The 23,400-nt window shown below is 51.3% G+C and overlaps 2 protein-coding genes across 5 annotated transcripts; one reads left to right on the top strand and one right to left on the bottom strand.

The window, feature by feature from the left end:
* Positions 1-275: 275 nt before the first annotated feature.
* On the top strand, positions 276-4,732 carry RRP7A (ribosomal RNA processing 7 homolog A). The gene is made up of 7 exons (XM_068142606.1): positions 276-1,568; positions 1,653-1,795; positions 1,954-2,079; positions 2,350-2,473; positions 3,079-3,176; positions 3,525-3,723; positions 4,183-4,732. Exons 1-7 carry the CDS (start codon positions 1,517-1,519, stop codon positions 4,266-4,268), a joined length of 828 nt encoding a protein of 275 aa, XP_067998707.1. The 5' UTR covers positions 276-1,516; the 3' UTR covers positions 4,269-4,732.
* Positions 4,733-5,511: 779 nt separating this feature from the next.
* On the bottom strand, positions 5,512-14,196 carry SERHL2 (serine hydrolase like 2). 4 transcript variants are annotated; one of them, XM_068142602.1, is made up of 12 exons: positions 14,093-14,196; positions 12,180-12,414; positions 11,995-12,108; positions 11,268-11,309; positions 10,562-10,581; positions 10,280-10,354; positions 9,395-9,504; positions 9,041-9,120; positions 8,659-8,693; positions 7,845-7,921; positions 6,388-6,481; positions 5,512-6,287 (listed from the first exon to the last, which is right to left on the bottom strand). In XM_068142602.1, the coding sequence occupies exons 2-12, from the start codon at positions 12,325-12,327 to the stop codon at positions 6,171-6,173; spliced, it is 912 nt and encodes a 303-aa protein (XP_067998703.1). In that variant the 5' UTR covers positions 12,328-12,414; positions 14,093-14,196; the 3' UTR covers positions 5,512-6,170. The 4 variants fall into 4 exon arrangements, with proteins under 4 accessions (XP_067998703.1, XP_067998705.1, XP_067998702.1 ...); XM_068142604.1 differs by lacking the exon at positions 14,093-14,196 and adding an exon at positions 13,783-14,035 and having other exon boundaries at positions 11,995-12,048; XM_068142601.1 differs by lacking the exon at positions 14,093-14,196 and adding an exon at positions 13,783-14,028.
* Between the last annotated feature and the right edge of the window lie 9,204 nt (positions 14,197-23,400).

Genomic DNA, 23,400 nt, shown 5'->3' with positions numbered 1-23,400 from the left:
AGCATGTGGAAACTTCAAAACTGAAGAGAAAAAGGAGTATGTGGATGAGGGAAGTGATGATGCTCCTTAGCTTTTTACTCCGGATCACTGGAATTGGTAGCTGATTCTTGTGAGGTGGGAGCAATTTGTGGCCTTGCCTACATTCCAGTTCTGCTGTCAGAAAAGAAAAGAAAAAGAACTACATTTGTTACTGAGAGATTAACAGTTTTTAAAGTTACTTTATGAGAGGGGGGGAAAAAATATACTGTGGAATCAGAGTGCTTGTTCTAGGTGAAGTTGGGTACTTCAGTTATCAGATAGCTGTGGGAATGTGCAGAGCTGTATCCTGAGTGCATCTCTCTTGCCTTCTGAAAGAATGGAGAGATTCAGCCTTTTTTATTATTATGAATAGAAATGTCCATTCCAAAAGCCAAATACCAAGATGCACTTCAGCTTGCTTTGAAGTTGTGCATTGTGTTTAGGTTAACTATGAGAAATGTCACGAACATACTTCCTTGGAAGAACTGCTGCTCTGGGATCTGGGGCAGCATCTGGTTTGATTTAGTTAATTTAAATTAAGTCAATGGGTGCTTAAACACCACTCTTATGATTTGTCTTACAGCAGTGTCTTGGACTGTGTTACTTTCCTCAGCCTCCTGAAGTTACAGTGTGGCTGCATTTGTTAGGCTCTGAAAGAAGAGTAGCCACTTATTTGTAGCCCCTTATAAGTAGTTCACCTTGCAGCTTTCCAGTTTCTCCTGGCTGTCCTGCATGTTTTGTTTGCATCCCACAGAGCTCACATCTGTCCCCATCCACTCTCATACAGCATGGTTATAGTTTTGTTCAGTTCTTCCCGGGCTGTTAGAGATGACAGACTCCCCAGTGAAACGCTGGTTGCTTGCAGTAATTCGCTGTGGCTGGCCAGGACCAGGGGTTGCTAACTTGTAATAACCTTTGTTTCTTTTTCCTTTGCTCTTTCAGAAACACACTGACTTCTGAAGAGATGCTGTGATTTCTATGCTTGTCTGGTGCATTTTCATGACTTTTGCATGTACCATTTGTTCTGATGGTACTCATTAACTTGGACATTTGGTTGAGTCAGCTCTCCAAATAATTTGCTTTCATTGACACTCTTTCATCTGTTACATTTGTGTTGCTCCATTATCTTTGTCTTCAGTCATAAATACAAGTTTCTCTTTAAAAAACGTTGGGTTCACAGTTGTCTTTGAATGTTCTATGCAAGATTGATTTATGCCTCTCTAGGGTTAAGCACATTGCCTGTGTTTTACACTTGTCCAGGGCTTCACTTTCAGAACTGTTACGCTAAATGGTGGTGAGCAGTGAGCTTTCTTACGGACCATGCCGTGAGATGCTCTGGATGGGAGAACCTTGTGGAGCCACCCCACGTGCGGCAGGGGGTCCCTCGGGGCCCGGAAGGCGCAGCCCGCGCTGCTGCGGCCATTAGCGGCGCCGCGCCGCGGCGGGAAACTACAGCTCCCGGCGGCCCCTGCGCGCCCCCGCTTCCTGCCGCGCTAAGATGGCGGCCGCCGCGGAACGTGTGGCGGCGGTGGCGCCGCCGGGCTACACGGGTAAGGGGGTCCGGGGCGGCGCGGGAGGGACCGGGAGCAGGGCTAAGGCGGGAGCGGAATCCTTAACCGGTGCGTCGCTTGCAGCTCTGGCGGTGAAGTTCGGGGAGCGGCAGCGGTCGCCGCACTGCTTGCTGGTGAAGGAGCACCAGGTTCGGGAGGGCGCCGGCACCACGCACCCGGCTCGCCGCACCCTCTTCGTCCTCAACGTCCCCCCGTACTGCAGCCGGGTGAGTGGGGCTGGCGTGAGCCAGGCGTGCCTCGGGGTAGCTGTGGGCGTGCTGCGGAGCCCCCCGATGCGCCCCGTAGTCCGTACCTGAGGGGGCGGGGGGAGGCATCGCTCCGGCTCTTCTGTATCCCCTCATGCTCTCTGATTTCCCGTGCCAAGGACTCGCTGGTCAGGCTGTTCAGCCGCTGCGGCCACGTCCAGTCTGTGCACCTCTGTGACAAGCCGGAGCTGGGGGAGAAAAAAGAGAAGTCGACGTCCAAGTTCTTCAACCGCAAAACTGTTAGGGTAAGGCTGGGCAGGGAGGGGAATGCTGATGCTGTACTGGTGAGAATGGGAGAAGACTGCAGGCACTAAGTGGTGGTGTTTGCAATATCGACACCGTGAGTGGCACTGGATACAGTGATTACTTGTTTAAGTTCATGTTATCTTTTTTTTTTGCTATCCTGCTGCAACCTGTGCTTTGCTTTTATTTACTTTTATTTTACTGGTGACACAGCAAGGAGCTGCAGTAGAAGTCTCCCCAGTGTAGCTGACTGGCCCGTGTGTCTTTTTTAGGGCTTTCATGTGGCATATGTGGTGTTCAGGAAACCAGCTGGTGTCCAGGCAGCCAAGGCCCTGTCACAGCAAGGTCCCTTACTGGTATCAACAGAGAGTCACCCTGTGAAGACTGGCATTAGCAGTAAGTCAGCCCAAGCTGTCTTCTCACTACCTGGAGACAGGAAGAACTGCTCATGTTCCTTGCTGAATCTAGCTCTGTGTCCTAGATTACCTCTCCCTGTTGTACTGAGCTGGGAAATACCCAGTGTTTCATTGTCCTGTTTTTAGTGATCTTGTTGTTCTAGACTTTGTAGTCTGGTCCAGTGACCCTGGGACAATGGGGTCACTTGCTATAATGGAAGGGCAGTTGTTCCTGATGTCTTTTGGTAGTGCATAGATTGAGAGAAACTAGCTGTATCTCGCCCTCAAAATGGAATCCAGACTCAACAACAGGCACCTGGTGTCTGTCAAGATGACAGCACTTCAGATGTGATCCCTTGACAAGAACACAGCCCTGAATGTTGTACTTCTAGGACCTAAAGCTACCCTATTCCTCCTGGGGGAAGGTTCAAGCTCTTCTCATGACTTGCTGGCTGTGGTTGAGCTGTGGTAGTGGGGAGGCTGAATAGAAATGGAAAGAGAGAGTGTCCTTCCCCACAGCAGGTCTCTTTAGAGATGCCCAAAGGCAGCACACCAGAGCTTGTTTCTAACACAGGTTACAGCTAACTTCTGCCCTCTCTGTCTCAGAGTGGATTGCCAACTATGCAGCCTCAGTTGTGGATCCAGAGGAGCTGAAGGCTGAGGTGGATGCCTACATGCAAGACTATGACAAAAAGATAGAAGAGGTGAGGCCAGGCTGGGGATGGGACCCAGCTAAGCAGGGGAGAGGTCTCTTGGTATCCCAATGGAAAGGGCAGAGGGAAACACATTAGTTGGCAGGGTTGCTTTACCTCTCAGCTGCTGGACCTGACCCTTCCACACCCAGAGCTTACAGTGGGTATCTACAGATAAATTGGGCCCTTGCTGGCATGCACTGTTATGACTGAAGAGCTGAATGCCTGTGGCCTTGGTCCTGTGCCTTCCTTCAGATCTCATCCAGAAGCTGCAGCTTTGCATGTGTTAGGGGGGCCGTGGGGGAGCTGTGCATCGGACTGCCTGGCAGCTCAGCTGCCCTCATCCTCCTGTCTTTACAGGAAGAAGCCAAAGCAGCCCAGGAGGAGGGCGTTCCAGATGAGGAGGGCTGGGTGAAAGTGACGCGGAAGGGCCGGAAGCCTGGCCTGCCCCGCACAGAGGCTGCCAGCCTGAGAGTGCTGGAGAAGGAGAAGCAGAAGCGGGCCCGCAAAGAGCTGCTCAACTTCTATGCCTGGCAGCATCGCGAGACCAAGAGGGAACGTGAGTGCTTCAGTCTCCTGTCCCTGCTGTTCCCTCTTGGCTTTCACTCTGCAGTCCAAGGGATGTCCTTTTGCCTTCAGTGCACACTACCTCCAGCTGCAGCTGAACGGTTGGCTGTGCAAATGGCCTCACCAGCTCCTGGGGAGCCCTGCCACCACTTGTCCTTTCAAAGGCTGCTGGAGTACTTTGCAGGAGAGTGTGTGCAGGTCGTGGCTTTCCAAAAGGTAGTCCTTTAATCTGCCCAAAGGCAGCAGCCATTGAAAGGAAAAAAAGCAGCCAGCTCCCTCCCCAAGAGGGAGCTGCAGCACTGCTGGAGATGGGCAGCCAGAGCTGGTACTCAGCCCAAGCACTAAAGGACTGGTCTGGGAAGTGTGTATGTTTGCAGGTGTCCTGTTTGTGAAGGTCCCCAGGAGAGGGAGATCTGCACCCCACTGACCTGTTCTTTTTTCCCTTGTTCAGACATCGCCCAGTTGAGGAAGAAGTTTGAGGAGGACAAGCAGCGAATCGCATTGATGCGAGCCCAGCGCAAGTTTCGGCCGTACTGAGCTGTGCTGAGCTGTTCTTCAGGTGCCTGTGATGGGGAGAGAGGTGCCTGCAGACTCCATGTGCCAAAAGCTTTCAAGGATTGGATGCAGCTTCAGGGTTGTCCCTGCCCTTGGATCTGAAATAGGAGATCCCAGCAGCTGTTGCTGGAGGAAGACTTTCCTTTACCTGCACAGGTATCCTGCTCTTACAGCTGCTGTTCGCTTCCCAGGGTAGCTGGGTCAAGGCACTAAAGTGCTTCCTGTGACAACCTGTATCTCCTGTCCACCCAAGGCACTCCTGAAGCATGGTGAAAGCTGGGATTGACCTAACACAGCCTCTGCAGGAGCAGGGAACAGCTGAAGAACTGTAAATAAACTGCTGCTATGTTCACAAAACATGGGCAAGGCTCCCTCTCCCCCTTGGTCTTGGGGGGGACACAGCTGCTTGTATGCTGGGGTGGCAGTAAATGTGATGGCTTGTTGTATTGTGGTGCTCCTTCCCACATTTGATCTGGGGGTAAGAAGAGCCATGTGACTTCTGAGAAGAGGCCAGCTTGGAAGCTCCCAGACCTGTTATGACAAGGAAAGATGTGATTTGGTACAGAACCCTACCCCTTGCCTTGGTGTTTCCCTTCCAGGCAGCTTCCTTAGCCAGGAGCTGGGGTGCCCAGTCCTCTAGCTGTGCATGGGCCTCTTGCATGGGCCTCTAGCCTGGGCTATGGCAAGGTCTGATGTAAGCACTGTCACTGGAACAAGGTGAGATGTCAGCCTGGCTCTTGAGGGAGAAACCTGACTCCCAAGGCCTGTTTCCACTTGGCACCAGCCCACAGGAGGCAGGGTATGTGCAGCTTCTTTTGTGCTGCCTTTGGACTCAAGTATTGTTCACTCTGGTGCACTCTGTGACCAAGAAGGGGCACAGAGCCATCTCCTGGCTTGTACCACATATATTTTATAGCTTGCAGCCTCAATACAGGCACAACCATGAATGCAGGTGGAAATGTTGGGAAATTCCACAGAACTAGGTCAAAATGGATTTACTCTCCCCTAGAAAACCCACTGCAAATGCAGTTTCCATTGCAGGGGGAGACTGCCAGGCCTGCTTGGCTTTTTGCATCAAGTAGGAGGCAGATGGATCCTTAATGTGCTCTACCTAAAGCAGACGGCATGCAAAAACCACTGCCTCCTAAGGGCTGGTTTTAGCTGCTTGGGCAAGCATCCCAGAAGAAAGGTGGTTCACTCCTATAGAGTCAAGAAGACATCAACACTGGGAGCTTAATCTTTATTTAGGACTGAAATCACTTCTGCCAACTTTTCCATTATTAGTAGTTCTCCCAGCTGCTGCAGTTAGAGGATTAGTGACAGATTCTCTAGGAGCTCATTAAAAGGGCCTTTGGTGCCCAGGTGAGCTCTCACTTAAGCTGATTTTGAAAACAGCAGCTCTCACAGCAGAACAGAGACACTGAGGCCTTCTGAGTTCAGGCACCCATGGGAGTGAGCAGAGAAGCAGAACACTTCTCTGGTTTTGCAGTAAGTCTAAAACCTGGAGGAGGCTGGTCACAGCATCCTCAGGAAGGAGATGAGATAAGCCACCTGCAATGCTACAGTAGGTGATGCTGCTCCCCCAGAGGGTACCTCTCTGTGTTCCTGCTGTTTCAGGGTGCAGCTTGGGAGCAAGGAAGGGGAAGGCCATGCTGAGCCTCTGTCCCTGTACTCTCAAGAGCTGGAAGTGCAGAAAGAATTCCTTTTCCCTTTAACCACTGAGATGCTCTCCAGGGAATCTCTGGCAGACCTGCTTCCACCCTGCAGTGAGCTAAGCTTAGGAAAGAGACTCATCATCATGGATGTGAGGTAGGAATGGTGGTGATTCCTTCAGAGCCTGCTTTTCAGCTCTCTGTTCTGGACTGCTGCAGCAGTGAGGGCTTTCTAGAGCCTGGCCCTAGCATTTTGCACTGTCAGGAAGTTGCTGATGATCCCAGAGACCACCTCAGGTTCGTTCAGGTGCACAAAATGACTCCCAGGCACCTCTACTAGCTGGATGTGCTGGAAAGAAAGGACACAAGGTGTCAGGAAAGTGTTCTTTGAAGGAAACTGGGTTTGTGTGGCACTTGTGGCAGATGCAAGGATGGAAGTTTGCTCTCACCTCTTTGAGGGTGGTGTCAAAAGCCTCCCGCAGGGCTTTCACAAACTGGTTTTTGGTGTGTAGCTTGTGTGGTACCAGGAGTCCATCATGTGCTCTGGAAAACAACAGCAAGGCTCAGGGCAGCACAGGGTGCCTCCATTTCTCTGTGTCCCCAACACAGTGGAGTGACAGACCAAACTGTTCTTTCCAGGCAGCTTGTAAGCTGCAGGGTTACAGGGTCATACACAGTGGTCAGAGGAGTACTGCACAGCTTGGCTAAGCAGCTAGTTTCTACCAATCTGTTTAAAATTGTGGGTGGTTCCCTAGTATTATCAGAGTGGAGAGTGGTTAAATACTGCCCCTCCAGGGCTGGCTCCTTAACTAGTGTCATCATGCCCTTTCCCACCCTGTCTTCTGCTCTTTTTTCTTCTATTCAGCTTCTCCATCTCCCCTCTGGCCCCTTCCCTCCTCCATGCTGCTGTTTTGAACAGTGTGCCCTGCTTGGAGAGGGAGATACCAGGGCAATCCTGGAGAAGCCAGCATGTAGGTGATGAAACAAGGTGACATCCCAGGCTCAGGTGTGCTCTCTGAGGTTATCCTCACCATCATGTTGCATTTCTGGACAAGCAGGAAAACCCTTAAGCAGCTCTTGCAATTCCAACAGACATGGGAAGCCAAAACTGCACCTCATTTCTCAACTTCCAGCACTTCCTCTCATTTCCTAGGGTCTTTCAACCAGCACCACACAAGCCAAGGCAGCCAGAGCCCTGCACATCTTGCCCTCCAAGGAGATGGAGAAAAATGCCTAAGCCTGGTAGAACCAGATCCCCACCCCAGACACCTTAACACCTTACGGGGCTCTGCACAAGCCACCAGCTACTTCCCCACAGCTCCTCCCTGCCCCAGGCATCCAGGAGAGGTTGCAGGAACTGGGTCAGGATAGGGGCTCCAGGATGGAGATGGAGACTGCCATGGTTTCACCTGTTTGCTCAAGAAAGAGGTTTCTGGGTCTGGAGAAGGGGGTGGGCTGGCTTGCTGTGGCTCAGAAAAGAGTCAAGCCAGAAGGGAAGCAAGTAAGAGTGGTGCTGTGGAGAGCTATGTTGGCCAGGCTGGCTCCTTGCTGCACAGAAAGTTGCAGGACAGAGGGAAGGCAGGAGTGTGGGGAAGACAGGGCAGGACTGGCATTTCCTTAGCAGGTCTTTTGCACCAGGAAATGCTTAGCCTGGAAACAGCATCAGGCTGGGAGGAGGATGTTCCAGCTGCTCCCTGCCTGCTCCAGGAGCCTGTCCAAGCAGGGCAGCGGTGGGGAGCTGGGAAATGCTTCTTGTGTGGGGCAGTACTGTTGTGCCAACTGGCCTGAAGATCTGGGGGGCTGCTGCAGGGGAGGTGGTAGCAGAGGACTTCATTTTAACCTTTGCTCCCCGTACCAGGGGCTACAGGGGGGCAGTGAGGGTTGGTTTGGCTTGTGCCTCACTCACACAATGATGAGAACACGATCCTGGATCTTCTGCAAGAGCTTCACACACTGCTCCACGGTGAAGTACTCTCGACTTTGCTGCAGGTGCAGAGAAAATGCCAAAGGTCAGTGACAGCAGCTGGGGATAGAGGGTGTCCCTGAACCCTGTCACACTAGCAGCTCTGAAGGCAGAAGTGTCTGCAGTCCCAAAGCTGCTATGCTGGGACATGACAGACAGCCAAGCTGTGCACAAGAGTATCTGGCTCTGTAAAGGCTCTTTCTGTCCAGCTGTGTTTCAGGGCTGCCAACAAGGCTGCCTGCAGGGATGCAGCACATATGGGAATGATCTCATTGCAGAGAAAAGCTTTAAAAATCCTCACTAGGAGACAGTACATGATTCTGGCTGTCATGCCCTGGCAGCAGCGCAGGTAGAGGAGGCCCTGCTCCTCAAAAGTGGCACAAGGCTACCAAAGTATCAAACATGAGCACTTTTGTTCCACTTTGTCTCCCTTTCTTGTATGGGTGACCTGATCAAAAGCATCTATCCCTCTGCTGCCTGAGGAGTTGTTACAGCAGGAAAATGTGGCCAGGAGGCCCTGGGACAGACAAGTGCTAAAAAAATAACAGTAACATTTTTCAGTGACTCTGTAAGCTGACTCAGTTAAGGATGGAGTGCAGGCTCTTACAACAGCAGCATTTAAAAGAGAGGTGGAAATTTGGGAAGCAGAAAAGTGAAGAGCTGGGTGGAGGCCAGGCCAGGGCTCACTGAGGGGACCTCCACTATCTCTGCCAGGGCTAGGAAGCAGCAGGGGACGCAGCAGTAGAGAGGTGCTCACCGTACGGACTCTCAGATCTCTGTTATACACCAGCCCTGGAATAAAGAAAACAGGAAGGTTTTCATGTCTCTCAGGGGCAGGAGTTGCTGTGTTTCTCCTCATCTTTGGTGTCTGCCCAAGACTTTTTGAGTCAAGAATAGGATTCATTCAGATTCCTCTTTTTTTCTCATTTCCTCAGGCATTGTAGGACTGGAACAGCAGCCCCAGTTGTTGGGAATGGAGAGGCCTGCCTCCAAACCTAACTGATCCTATTCAGGCTCTGCAGAATTGCAGCTAGGGCACCCTGTACCCTGCAGAAGACAATGGTTGTTGGCATTGCTCCCTTACACGCCCAGTGTTGGCCCAGCAGAGTGATGAGCCCTGCCTCCATGCAGCCCCTTACCAGCGGGTGTCTCAGTTGCTCCTCGCTGCAGTAGGACTGCCCCACCCTCTGCTGTCAGATGGCTGTTTGCTTCTAAGAGCCTGGGGGAGACATGGCAGAGAGATTGTTCTGCTGGAAAAGGGAGGAAGCGAAGCGCAAATGGCATGACAAGGTGACAGCAAGCTCTTGGGCTGCCTCAGAAAAGAGCAGGGAGAATCAGCAGCTTCTGGCAGCAGAAGCAAAAGGTCTTGCTGAGACTCCAGAGGAGGACTTGAAAGAAGAAATGCAGGGACAGTTTTCCTTTCTTGTTCAGCCAGACAAATCCTGTCCAGGGTGAGGGCAGACAGCAAATGAAAAGGACAGATGGAAACCTACCTCTCCAAAGCTGCTTCAGGGCTCCGTGCTCTGGGAGTTTGCTGCTTTGCCTCTAGACTCAGCAGTCTGTCAATCACCACCCGTTTTGATTCCAGCCACGCCTCGGTGTCCTTAAACAAAGAGAGGTAGGCAACAGGATTAAGCTTCTTTCTTTCCAAGAGGGTAGAAGAGAGCACTTCACCCTTCAGCATCTCTCAGCACTGGTACCAGTTCTGAACACCCTATTAAAAATACCCATTTCTGGGAAAAAAGGGAACAGCAACACTTAAAAGACAAAGTAGGAACAGGAAAACTAAGCACTGCTGTAAAGGACTTGGTAACTTTTTACCCTTGCAATCTTTTGTACCCTTCCCTACTTCACTTTTGAGTGGAGGATAAGTGTCCAAAGAACAAGGGAAATGTGGTAGTTTTTGTCTCTGCTTCTGGGCTTTTGCCTGGCTTCTGCAAACCAAAGCCCCAGCACCTGGTAGCGATGATGGCAGGGTGCAAAGGGAGCTTTATGTCCTGCCAGGAACAGAAAAAGAAATCCACCAATCTGGCACTCAGGTTACCCAACAAGCTGTTGGTAAAAAGACACCCTCAGCTGGCAGCTGCTCAGACAGAGGTTCCAGTTCCCTTTGTACAAAGGCATGGCACAGACAAGTGAATTTCAGTGCTAAGGGCTGGTGGGATCTGGAGCGCTACCAAGTGTCCTCTAAGGGCCGCCCTAAGCAGGGCCCTTATGCCACACAACGAGGAGCAGATCTGTGCCTGCCAGAAGGGAAAGCCCAGAGACTTGTGTGACCTGACAGGAACTGGTCAGAGCAGTGCTTTTTCTGAATAAATGAAAAGAATTTTGGTTTTTAATGTTTTAAAAAGAGAAGGGAAAGACACTTGAAATCTGACCTCTGGAGCTAGCAGAAAGCCAAGATTTTCCAGCAGGATCAGCTTATCCACCATCTCAGGATAAAGGAAACAGAACTGAGGAGAGAGAAAACAACATGAGAAAAAGAGAACAGCTGGAGCTTGAGTGATGTCTTCATCCTGCTGCCCTGGAGAAGGGGTCAGGGAAGGGCTTCTGCTACCCTGAGATCCAAGCCCCACACAATTTGTCCCTTCCTTCTTTTCTCCTTTGTTGTCCCAGGTACAGAAATCACAAACCCCATGAAGAAAGGAAGCCTTACTCACCATTCCTGCCACAGACCCACCTGCAAAGGAGGGAATGGTGGTCAGTTATCCACAGGATTGCCCCACACCAGAAAGTTCCCTTCCCCACAGCAGGGGCTAAGAAGCAGAAATGCACGTTGTACCAAAGGATAAAGCCCCAGCTACAGAGTACAGCTCTCTGAGCAGGCAGAATGCAGGCAGAAAGCCCAATTAATAGCTAGCTGGACTCCCTGTCCTGCACCATCCCCTCTTCCCTCTTAGGCAGCAAAGGCCACAGAGCAGAGGCTGCAGGTCCTGTGAGCTGTGGCTTCAGCAGCCCTGGGGAGCAAAACCTAATCATATCCCAAGCACGAAGTGAGTGCTTAGAGTTCAGTTCCCCTCTGCAAGCTTCCACAGGCCACCTAGAAGGGTCCTGCTGTCCCCAGATTTTGTGGTTACAGGGGGAGCAGGCCATAAGGCCTGCTGTGAATTCTCCAGTAGGACAGCCCCCTTTGCATGTCCTTGGGGGTGGGGGAAAGGCCCCAAGAAGTTACCACTGTTTGTACTACAGAGTCTTGAAAGCAAAGGCATTTCAAATAAGGGCAGAGACTGTTGAATCGCTCAAGCAGGAACCTGGGAATTGACATCATAAATATTCCAACCCAGCTCCCAGCAGTGTGTCTTGTAAATTAATTATCTACTCCTCTTTCCATGAATTTCACAGCTTACAAGGACAAGAGCCACTTACCCATACTGTGACCCATCAGGGTGAACCGTCTCCACTGCAAGGCTAAGTGGCAACAGACAAAAACAGACAGCTCTGCATTAGAAACCAGAGCAGCATCTTGCTGCTTCTCCACCAACACAGGCCCCTTCTCCCAGGAGGGCTTTTGCACTGCTTAATTTGCTTCCTAATCCAGAAATGGGGTGGCTAAGTAGGCCAGTTTTAAAGAAAGAGAGCATCCACTGCTTCATTTCTTTGGTAGCTAAGTCACACAGCTCTCGAGCTCTCTCTGGATGGTAAATAAGCTACAGCAAATTCCCACTCATTGCCAGACATGAGACTGGCAGGAAGCAAAGGAGCCTAACTGGGCAGCATCTGCTGGAAGAGAGACCTTGACAGAGCATCCTGCTGCAGGGCATTCCACAGGAGCTGTGAGGACACAGAGCCAGGTCCACTGCCTTAAGGAAAGTATCAGAGGTCACTGGCTGCTTACAAAAAAAGTCATCCAGCATTTCATCACTGCTGCTTTATAGTAGCCTGGCTTCCCAGGGCCTGTTGTTTCTTCCTCTCAAAACAGTAAAAAAGGAGGAGTGGTTATTCAGTTGGTGGTCACAAAGTATTGGCTAACATCACACTGAAGCAGGAAGAACTGAACCCTCTCCTGGTGGTAAATGCTACCTTCTTGTTCTAAGGAAGAGGACCAGTTACCTCCTGCACAAATAGCTCCTCACAGGGCCCTTCAGCTACCCACCTGCTGCCACCCGGCGCACGTCAGTCACGTAGTCCAGGAAATGGTAAGGGGCACCTGCAGGGCGGTGGGAGGATAAACCATGGCCAGAAAAATCCATGGCCACGTAGTAGTAGCCTGAAAGGGAGAGAGTATCAGGGGTACAGCCCTGCAACACGACAGGAACCATCCTGATGAGCCAGACCTACCTTTGGGGAGCAGCGGAATGAGCCTGTCAAAGGTGTTGGCATTGTCCAGCCAGCCGTGCAGGCACAACACCGGCTGTCCCTCCGAGGGTCCCCAGGCCTTGGCTGCCACGTGGCCCCAGGGCACAGGGAACTTCAACTCTGAGAACATGCCCAAAATAGAGTGCTCACAAGTGATGTCCCTGGAGAGCCAGGTGCTCAGAATAGGTCCCAGGGATCTTGTTAATGGCCCAGAGCTCTGAAAAGAATAATACAGGTCTTTAGTAACTCACCAGCCTCCTGTGGTCTTAATTAGCAGCTTGCTGATTTATAGCTCCCCATTCAATATCCCAAGCTGCTATCCCTGCCTGCCTGTTTGGGGAATCCTCCTCCCAGCACGTACTAGCAATGCTCCTAGGAAGAAACAAGCTTTCCCTGTGCAGGAGGAGAAAGTCTCTCTGTGTCTCTGCAGCAGATGCAACCTGACCAGAAGGCACAGAAGATCTGGCAAGAGGGAACCACACAGAATTCCCCCAGTTAGCTGCAGTCAGCCAGGCACCTGTGCTAGTCCAAACCCACAATGTTGGGAATATGGATGCTGCCTCCACTACTAAATTGTTACCACCTTCTCCTCTTTTACCTTGGTGCTTCTACCCTTTCACACCACCAGTCGGCACTTCGGAGAGAGCAGCTGGCTAGTGACACAGCAGGTGACTGCTGCCACCCCCCGTGCACCCCTCGGGGCAAGGAATGCGGCATGAGGGATGGATCTACAACCTGTCAGACACCAGATCGACTTCCACCTATCTCATCGCTGCCTATCTGCCTGGCTGTACTCAACCCCTGGCTCTTCAGCAAATGCTACCCCCTCACACACACCCCCCCAGCCTATGGGGGTCTTCCAGGGGTAGTTTTAGTATCTCCCATTTGCCCCCAAGCCCTTCTGACCCCTGGGGATTCCCATCAGCAAGATGACTATCCCTATCCCCAAGCCTCTCCTGCCTTCTTACTGCCTTGTCTCAGGTCTCTGCTCCCTTAAATAGCCCTGAGACCTCATAGCAATTAAACTGCTCCACAGCTTGTCCCTCCCGAGCCTACACTCCTGCAAGGTGTGAGGACAGAAGGGGTGGGCAGACAGGGGGGCTGATGTCAGGGCCCTGATAGCACTGACAAGCCCCAGTGATCCCAATCAGCTCACCTGGGGCCTCCCCGACACCTTTACCTCATGCCTCTGAGCCTATTGAAGCTCAGCGCAGCAGCAGGGCCAGCAGCAACCTTGCAGGAGTGCGGGGCTCTAGCAGCAGCGCCCCAGCAGCCGTGGTGCTGCCTGCTGATCACGGATGGGGCTGCTGCTGATCACGGATGGGGCTGCTGCTCACCCGGGCTGCCCGATTCTGACCGCCGTGGCCTGACTTCCTGGCGTGACTGTGCACCTGCCTGCTCCTCACGGCCCTGCCTGCTCCTCACCGCCCTACCCGCTCCTCACCGCCCTGCCTGCTCCTGCTGCTCCTCACAGCCCTGCCTGCTTCTCACAGCCCTGCCTGCTCCTGCTGCTCCTCACGGCCCTGCCTGCTCCTCACAGCCCTGCCTGCTCCTGCTGCTCCTCACGGCCCTGCCCGCTCCTCACCGCCCTGCCTGCCGAGCCGGGCTCCCGGCAGCGCCTGCCTGCCCTCCGGAGGCTCACACTGCCTGCGCCCAGCGGGTCCCGCCCGTGGGGTCTCTAACGCCTCTGGAGTGAGGGCCTCCCGAGGTGGGAAGGAAGGGCCTTCGCCTCACGGCTTCCTGGGGCAGCTGGTTCCGGCTCCGAAGAAAGGCCTGCCCGGGGACTTGACCCCCGCCTGGCGCCGAGAGCGGCCCCCGGAGCGCCGCGGCCGCTGGTGGCCGCCCCGGCGCCGCTCTCCGCGCCCCCCGCGCGCTGCGCCCCAGCCCGCTCCTACCGCTCGGTCCGGCCGGGATGGCAGGGCAAGGCCGCGGCGCGAGGACGCAGCCCGGCGGCGGGGCGGGCCGGGCCGGCCGCACCGCCCTGTTTCCCGCCTCCGCGGGGCGCCTGGGGCCCGCGGCCGCTGGGTCGGCCCGGCGCGCGTGCGGCCGCCTCTGTCCCGCCTCATCGCCTCGCGGCTGAGGGAGTTCTGAGGGGGCAGGGGGCGGGGGGGGCAGAGCAGCGCGGGCTCCCCTGCCTGGGGAGCGTTTCCCGCCTCTCCAGCCCTCCCCACCCATGGCCACAGCACGGGGCTGCCTGCACGGCACCGCTCCTGGCTCTCACCCGAGTCACCGCAACCCAGCCTGACCCCCTCTCCAGGCCCAGAAGCCGCTTGCCTGTGCAGACAGGTGACACCATCGCAGCCTCCCTCTTCTCCAGCTGGAGGAGAAGCTCCTCCTGGAGCTTCTGGCCTGACTGGTCTCCTGCAAACTCCCTCCTGGGTGTCTGGGGCAGGGGGGAGCTTGCAGAGCCTGTGTTTGGATGGGCAGGAGTAGGAAAGCTGATGATGTCCAGGGGGTCTGAAGCTGTGACCAGCCTGCTGGGTGGGCATGCTAGGGGCCTGTGAGGAGCTGCAGTCACGGAGGTACAGCTGCAGTCCAAGGCTGCCTCCAGAAGGCACATTACTGACAATAGAAACTGCCTGTACTGCAGTCGCACTGTGTGAGATGTTTTAACTGTGACCCAGGAGCATTGTAGCAAGATCAAATGGGCTCAGTGCTTGACACCAGTGCTGAACTTCTGTCGCTCCCTGCTAGAGAAACTCCTCTGAACTATTTAACGCTTGCTGGAATCGCGTTGCTCTGAGGCAAGAGTCACTCTCTCCTACTGTGACCCATCTCAGTGAAATGACTCTACCGTGGGGCCAGGCTGCAGCAGATAAACAGCAGATAGCACTGCCAGAGCTGCTCCACTCCTCTTGTGCAAAACCAGGCTCCTCTCAGCTGGAAAGGCTTCTACACGTTTTCCTCAGTAGCTGCCCAGAAAAGGGACAGCTGCACAGACAAGGTTGCAAGGGTCAGTACTTGGGATACTGCTTGCTGGTGCCTCGTGTTCCCTCCAGCAGTCAAGAGTGTACCAGGCCTGATGCAGAATGCAGCCATTCCCCTTCAGTCAAGGACTCTGCAGTCAAACAAAGCAAAGTCAAACCGCGCTGTGAGCAGTGGGATGCCTTCCTGGAACAGCTGGAGAGAGCAGAATGAATGTCTGTTCTTAGGGAGTAATTTTTATATTGGTAATTGAAAACTCTGCTCAATTCAGCACATCAGTCTGCTAAATTACACAATACATTTTCAGAACAGCCTGCAAAGCTTGAAAGAAACCAGTGTGGAGGCTTGCAGCCTGATTTCTTCTGCCTAGCTCAAACTCATCCTTGCAAAATAGGCTCTGCACCTATTGAAAGGTAACCTTGGAGAACTTCACAGTGTGTTTGAAAGGTAACCTTGGGGACATATCACTGAGAAGAATTAAGAGACCTATGCAGCTCACAGTTTCTCCTCCAGGCTGGCCATTAGATGGGAAATAGGAACATAAATTCTCACCAGTTTGGAAGGTCCAGTGCATTGCTTTTTTCTTAGGCCTCCTTGGAGGGGGAGCAGGAAAGCAGACCAGAAGTGCTGAGGAGCCACATGGACAGAGAGAGGTCATGGTACCACCCAAGCTTCTTTCCTGCAACTGTGAGAGGTGGGTGGCCGATTACAAAAGCTGAAAAGCAATAGGCAGCTTGGCAGAACAGATTTGTAAGATGCACTGGATAATCAATTGCTGCTGCTGTTATGGGGGGCAGGCCCTTCCTGGGAACTGCTGGGGTTTCTTCATGACAAGCCACCAGAAGTGTAGCTGTTACAGTGGCTGCTAAGATTGTGGTTGTTCTTGTCCATGGCACAACTTTTGAGGAAGAGGGCCCTGTGTCAGGAGGATGACTGATGTGGACCCTTTGCACAAATCTCTGTCATTTGTAGGACAGTAAGCAATGACCAGGAAAATCCATTGACACTTAACTGGAATCTGAAAATGAGAGAATCAGGCATGCAGACCCAAACCATGGCCCACAGTCCATCTTTGTGTGACAGACCTACTTCTGGGGAGCAGTGGAATGAGCCTGTCAAAAGTGGTGGTGTTGTCCGGCCAGCCATGCAGGAAGAGCACAAGGTATTCTCTTCACAGTCTCCAGGCCATGGCCACGTGTCCCTGAGGCATGGGGAGCTTCACCTCTGGAAACATGTACCCACAGGCAAGATCCTCTGAATGTGGCATGCTGGGAGCTGGTCCCAGGAAACTTCTTAGCAGCCACGAGCTCTGGACAGCATTTGCAGGTAGGTGGTAGTTATCAAAGTTGTTTATCTGGCAGTCCTAATACCCTGTATTGGGAACAAGTCTTGTTTGGGGTAACTGCTGGATTCTGCTGTGAATCCTTGCCCTGGTAGTGTGTGCATCACTGCTCACAGGTTTTGGACCATCTTCACCACCACTTTGGGACCCCCTCTTCCACTCCAGCAGCCAGTAGCACCTGTGCTTTCTTTGCTTTGAGTCACAGAAATGACCTCTGGGTGAATTCAGACTCCTGTGACCTGCATCCCAAGTCAATTCTGATAGGAGGCCCTATAAGCAGGCATCCCATGGAAAACAAAAGCTTCTTCACAGAAATCATCAGCCACAGGTGATGTGAGATAGAGCTCCAAGTGGAGAAGGTTGCTGTGGGATGTAGCCCTGAACCTTCCTTCAGCTGCAGGACTTAGTAGCTAAAGTCAGGCTGCTGAGATCTCCTCCAGGTCCCTCCTGTCTTTTCTAGCAATGTTACTTACCCTTCTGAAAGAGCAGCCCAGCATCTTACAAGGTTGCCTCTCTCCCCCTGTACCACCTGGCAAAACACCCCCCCAGGAGGACAAAATTTAGATGTCTCACAGAATTCATGTTGCTGCATCTCCTTCCAAGAAGTGCTGCAGGCTGCTGCCTGTGGAGTACCAAACTAGGCAGCACCTGGAAAGGTGCTGAGGTGTTGGCTGGGCTGCTCTGAGCTAGAGGTAAGAAAAGCTGGTTTTGCATAAAGAACTGAGAGTTAGGAATACCCCATGTGCTTAGCAAAGGATAATCTAACCTCTGTGTCCTTGCAAAGGAGGAGGAGACCTGCAAGGGTGAACTCTGGGACATGCAAAGCTGTTATGCTCCACTGACTTGGAACAGCATTGATCAGTTTGTGCTAGCTGCAGATCTGGTGAGGAAACTTTAAGTACAGCAGATTGATTGCTACCAAGGGACAAATTCCCCATAGCTGGTTGGATTCAAGCACTGAAGTACTGACATATTGATCTATTTATGGTGATTTATTAGTAATAGCCCTGTACCCCAAACTGTCTGGTGTAGTTACACAAGCAGGGAAACATACTATTGCTAGCTTAACTGATTTCATTCAGAGGATATATAGAGGATATGCCTCTGTATAGGGCTTCACAATGTGAGCAGATGCTGCAATCTGTAGTGGACAGGAAAATGAGATTGATCACAGGGCAGCAAGTATCCTGTAACCAGGCCCTGCACACTGACTCCCAGCCTTTGGGTTTGTGGGCAGCAGGCAGATCTTGGGTGCTGTCTGGGCCTGCAGAGCAGTTCTTCCTCTGGGATAAGGACCAGCTTTGTCCCTGCTCCAGCAGCCTAGAGCAGGGGAGGGATCTCTGCAAGGAGAGGAGGGGAATCTAGCCAGTGCAGAGCTGTAGGTCTTTGGTGTGAGCACTGCTTGAGCAGCCCACAGTCGGGTCAGCTAGATCAGAGAAGTCCCCACCTCTCCAGTGCCTGGATCCCTAATGGATCTTCTGCCCTTTATCATGCACAGTGCTTGATGTTCCCCTGCCAGAAGAGAGCTGCCCTCTGATCCCTGTGCTTTGCACAAGGTTGTGGAGGTGAGAATCTTATCTTCTAATTTTAACTTAATCTGGGAGGAGAACAGAATTTATGAAAAGGGAAGGACTCAATGAGGATCTATGGATCTACAGCCTGCAGACATTTTGCAGTGGACATCTTCCTCCCATCCATAGACCTTGCTTGACTTGGAGATGGTTCCAAGGAGTCACAAAGGTTTAAATAAACTGCCAACAGGGTAAGAGTTGAGGTAGGATATGAGTGTCCTGCCATTCCTGGATTCTGCTCAACAGCAGCAGATCCATCCAAGTGCCTTGTGTGGTGTACTTTTCTTTTGGTTTTCCCTGAATTCATGTTGAATTTCATTGATATGAATGAGTTTCTGATGGCTGAAATAGCCACTGATGTAGTAAGCCCCAAAAAAGCTGTGATGGCTTAAGTTGGTTTCCCTCCCTTTGCTCCAGGCACATACCTGTTATGCTCCTTGTCCCAGAGCTCTCCAGCCCCGCAGAAGGTGAGACAAATAGATGCTGACAATGGAACAGGTTGCTCAGGGAGGTGGTAGAAGCCTCATCCCTGAAGGCTTTTAAGGCCAGGCTGGATGTGGCTCTGAGCAACCTGATGTAGTGTGAGGTGTCCCTGGCCATGGCAGGGGGGTTGGAACTAGATGACCCTTGAGGTCCCTTCCAAGCCTAACAATTCTATGATTCTGATACCCATCACAGTCTGGGGCCAATGCAATAGTTTAAAGGGATTTTTTTTTTTAAGTTAATAAGCCAAGGTATGAGCAGTTGAAAAAGTGGTGTGCACCTGCTCCAGGGATTAACCTGAAACTGAATTAGGATAGTAGGACTGCTGGAGTTGTTAAATCATCCCCACATGAACCACTGCTGTTCAGCTGGGAGCAGCCCCAGGCTCCAAGTGCTGCACATTTGTATTACTTTATTTGCAACTAATGAAATAGCCAGAAACACCCATCATACAAATAAACTCTTTCCTGTCTCAGCTTTCCATTTCCTCCTTAATCAGAAAGTTTTCTATATCAGGGACTGATTCAGGAGTCTCTGCTGGTTCCCATCACCTGGGCCTGTTTTGGTTAATAAGCAAGACAAGCTCACCAGGTCTCCACAAACCCATGCACACCTTTAGAGCAAGCACCTATTTTGATGTATGAAGTAGCAGGGGAAGGAGCAGAGTTTCTCTCTAGCTTTACATTTAACCTTCTTGTGCTTGGAAAATCTGGCAGATTCCCCAGAGGCTGAAATAAGGCAACAGCAAAACCCAGAAGTAATCTGACACTTGTAGTTGCAGGTCCAGCAGTTCCTTCTGGACCTCAGACAGAATGAGGAAATAGCACTTACTAAGATCATTTTAAAACAAGGCAAGAGTTGTAGTTAATGCTAACTCCCACATGTTAATGAAAAAGATCCATTAGAACTACTTGGTAACTCTTGGGGCTGTAATTTATAGATCTGGGTTATGAATTTGGTTGATTTAGTTGGAGGTGTCCCTGCTCACTGCATGGGGGGAGGGGAGGGGTTTGGACAAGATGACCTTGGAGAGTCTGTTTGAACCTGATGCAATCTGTAAAGGCTGTTGATGTAACGGGGCTCCAGCAAGGAATCTCATACAGCCCTACACTGTGTTTTGATTTGTTTTAAAAAACCTGGAATGATACCAAATTAACAAATTGTGGAGTACTTGGACTGAACATTGACTTGCATTAAAAACTGGCAAAATGTTAAAGCTGGGATAAGCATGTAACACATATTTTTTTTTAAGCAGCCCAGTGGTAAGTTATTCATCATAGACCACACTTCTGGTCTGGCAGCTCTGTTTGTGGAAGAAGTGATGCTGGTGGCTTGACTCACAGTGTAGGAGCAGCTGAATGTGAGGTCCCAGCACAATGCTGCAGTCAGAAAGGGCTAATTCCATCCCTTAGATGTACAAGCAGGGAATGTGGAGCAGGTGTAATGAGATTATCTTGCAGGGGATTATATTGTGTCTGCTAATTCCATGGATGTGATTACTGGTGTGAAAGAATTCCCAGGTTTGACATCTGCAGTTCGAGGCTGGAAGTTAACAAGTTGGAGAGGCTTCCAGCAAGAGCTCTAAGCCCTGTTAAGAGGTTAGAAGGCATCTTATGGGAGGGAGGAGCTCTTACAACTGATATCATCAAAGCCTAAATAAATCTGTGCTGCTCTGCCTAACAATGGTACAAATAAAAACAGCCTAGAGATGAGGAATAGATTTAATAATAGAGTAGTTAAATACTTGAGCAGTTTACTCTGGGTGGTGGCAACTTCCTGGCCATTAGCAGTTTTTGAATTAAGATGGGATGTTTAACAAAACAATAACAACTAAAGTGACAGAGTCTTGTTGTCCTGTGATTATCTGGGAAGCAGATCAGTCTGGAAGTTACTGCAGTGTAAGAGGTACTGCTGTCAGGTGGTACCAGCCTGCAGTGCTGCTGCTACAGCTGCTCCCAAAGTTATAGCTCACAGCTACAGTCCTCCTTGCCTCCTGTGTTGGTGTTCTTCACTTAAAGGCTCAGCTTCCTCAGCTGACAAAGTCTCTGCTTCTAGGTCCAGAGATGTCTTAGGACATTCCTGCTATGGGTTGTGTGTCTTGGTTTGCTCCCAGCACTCCTCCAGAGTGGCCTCTCACAGATGGTTTTGTTTGCTTTGGGGAAAATTCTGAAGTGGGTGGGCATAGATCAGTGCCAGTCTGTCTGAGTGGGGTTCAGCATCACCTCCCAACTCAGAGAGGGGAACAAATCTGGGGATGGATGGGCAGGTCTGAGGCTACATGTTCCAGGGGAAGGATTCTGAGTGAAGGGCTCTGGTCAAGGTCCACCACTTTTGGACAGCATGTCAGGAATATGTCCTGAATATGTGGGATAACAGGGAGAAACAGTAGGTCTCAGGAACACTATGAAATCCTTAGCTGAGCTTCTCCCTCCATGTCTGATGAGCAGCAGCATTAGAAGTTAGTTGCTGTGCTCATGGATTCATGGGGCCACAGAACCCTGGGAGGCTCACACCTGAGTCCATTGGTGCAGTGGTCTGGTATCTCATTTCTCCTGTCCCAGACTGTCCTCTGTTACTGCTCTAGGGTGTATGACATACAGGCCAGCATCAGAGGTGAGGGAGCAGTTTGCTATACAGTTATAAAAGGCTGTTTGTTTTCTCTGCATCTGCTTACATCTGACCTAAATACCTTCCAGGTTATACAGCCTGGTGCTTTCTTTGAAAACCTAGAAGGTGCACACCACCTGTTGGTGCCAGGAGAATGTGCCCCTATTCCCTGCTGCTCAGTGAGCCTCAGGCCCAGCCAAACAGAGTACAGGAGTCCTGCACAGGCTGAAGCCCATGAGTATGGTATCCACCACAGCTGTGGGGGAAAGCCAGAGCAGCAGGGCGTGTTGCAGGCTGGAACCAAAGTGCATTGGCAGTAGTGTGCAGGGTGCCCATTGCAGAGCTGGCTGTGGCTCCACACCTTCCAGTCCTCTGTGACATGCAGCATCGTTTGGTACAGAGGCACACCAGCTGGGTGCCAGAGCTTGGCTGTCAGGCTGGCAGCCTGCAAGCAGCAGTGCACAGCTCCTCGCAGCTGTGCTAGGTCACTCTGCTCTGGGCAGCCCCTGTACCTTTGCTTTCCTGGAAAGCAGTTTCACTTCATTACTGAGAAGAGCTCTGCTCTCCGAGGGGAAGGAGGGGCCTGGCCACCTCTTCACACAAAGGGGCCAATACTTGTGCTAATTTTTCTTGTAAGAGTTGAACTAATACAGCCTGTGCTTGCTCTAAACCACAGAAAGGTGTTTGTTTGTTTATCTTTTCTTTGGTGGAGCAGAGGAAGGGGGCTGGGGGATTTTTGTGCATTGGTTTTGCCCTCCTGACTTTCTATTTTTGTGTTGTTGTGGTGGTGTTTTTGAAGTTCTTTTTAACACTTTGCTGTTAGCATCTCCTAAAAAGAGGCTTTTGGAAAGTTACGAGAGGGAGAACCTAGAAAAAGAAAAAGCACCTAGGACAGTATGCAGGCAAAGGTTGTACTGTTTGTACTATGCACAGGCACAGATCATGGCAGTCATTTCCTACTCACCTCTCAAGCATCCTTCCATCCTCTCTGTACAAAACCTCATGTACTGCCTTCATCCCCTCTTACTGGGCTGGGGGCCCAGTAAGGCACTGAGACCCTAAATAATTAGTAAGTCCTCATCTGGAGATGATACTCAAGGCCCAGCTGAGCTGGTTGAAGGGCAAAGCAGTACTGACACACCTAACATGTTCATCCCTCTCCCCGCCCCTGTGCCCTCTCTTTTGCTCCTCTCACTCTTCTGTGCCTCTCTTCTTTTCTTCTGCACATTTTCAGTGCTTCATCCTCTTCACCTCAATTCTTTCCCTCCTCATTACATTCTCCCTTCCTCTGGGTAAATGAATGCCTTTGGTGCCCCAGACACCCATCTTTAGTCAGCAATTTGCAATGACCTGCCCCAAAATACCTTTCTTCTTCCCACACCTCCCAAACTGATGGGGTGCAAATAGGCAGCATGTGGTGCTTGCAGCCTTTTGCTGGCTGTAAGGAATTCACATGCTGAGCAGGAGTGAAGCTCTCAGGGTGTGACTGGCCCCAGGGCTGCTGGATATCAATGTCTTTGAACTTACCAAAGACTTGGTGTTAGCTGAAGGACAAGCAGAAAAACGCCACAAAGCAGAACTACCATCCAAAGGTAGAATGAACTCAGACCTACTGCCTTCAGGAGCTGGACTTCAGACAAAACTCTCTGGAAAAGGTTCATTCCATCAGTAGCTCTATCAATTAATGCTTTCATGTTTCATGTTCAGTATCAGGGGCAGGAGAGGTACAAGTGTCTTTGGGCAGAGGCCAAAACAAGCAAAAAAATGTGTAAATCATGAGAACAAATCCTGACCTCTTCTAGGGAGCTGTTCCTCTCCATACTGTCATCAGCATCTTGTGCATCTTGGAAACCCTGTCTTAAGGATGGATCCAGCTTTCTCCACAGAGGCACCAGCAGGCAGTGTTCAAAGTGAGTTGCTCATGGCAGGACCTTTTACATGCCTGCACCCTCACCATCATTACACAGAACCTTTCAGGTGGGTATCCTGCAGGCCATTGCGAAAAAGATGCATCAATGCAGTGGTGAAAGCATGGGGAGCCTCTTGCTTCTAAAGAATCTGCTCTTCTTAATAAAACTCACTTAAAGGCAGAGGTTGTTTCTCACCTTAAACACATCCAGGCTTGGTTTCAGCCTAGCAGGGGAGAAATGTAGCACAAGTAAAGCCATTGCTTGAGCATGGTTTTGTTGCCATCTCCTCCTTTGTGTCACAGGACACAAAGCTGCTTGTGTTTTCCACTTATAATGAAGGCACCTCAGAGGCACCTTGATCCTGA

The sequence above is a fragment of the Melanerpes formicivorus genome, unplaced genomic scaffold, assembly GCF_026170545.1.
Source record: "Melanerpes formicivorus ecotype bairdi unplaced genomic scaffold, bMelFor1.0.p_v2 SCAF_8, whole genome shotgun sequence".
NCBI classification, from domain to species: Eukaryota; Metazoa; Chordata; class Aves; order Piciformes; family Picidae; genus Melanerpes; species Melanerpes formicivorus.
The sequence above is the reverse complement of the archived record's forward strand: the minus strand, read 5'-3'. Positions and strand labels throughout refer to the sequence as shown.

Coding starts and splice junctions, on each gene's coding strand:
- RRP7A (XM_068142606.1), top strand. CDS start 1,517: ATGGCGGCCGCCGCGGAACGTGTGGCGGCGGTGGCGCCGCCGGGCTAC. Junction 1,569..1,652: donor GGCGCCGCCGGGCTACACGG/GTAAGGGGGTCC, acceptor CGTCGCTTGCAG/CTCTGGCGGTGAAGTTCGGG. Junction 1,796..1,953: donor TCCCCCCGTACTGCAGCCGG/GTGAGTGGGGCT, acceptor TCCCGTGCCAAG/GACTCGCTGGTCAGGCTGTT.
- SERHL2 (XM_068142602.1), bottom strand. CDS start 12,327: ATGTTCTCAGAGTTGAAGTTCCCTGTGCCCTGGGGCCACGTGGCAGCC. Junction 10,355..10,561: donor GTGGGTCTGTGGCAGGAATG/GTGAGTAAGGCT, acceptor CTCTCTCCTCAG/TTCTGTTTCCTTTATCCTGA. Junction 9,505..10,279: donor GCTTTCTGCTAGCTCCAGAG/GTCAGATTTCAA, acceptor TCTTTGTTTAAG/GACACCGAGGCGTGGCTGGA.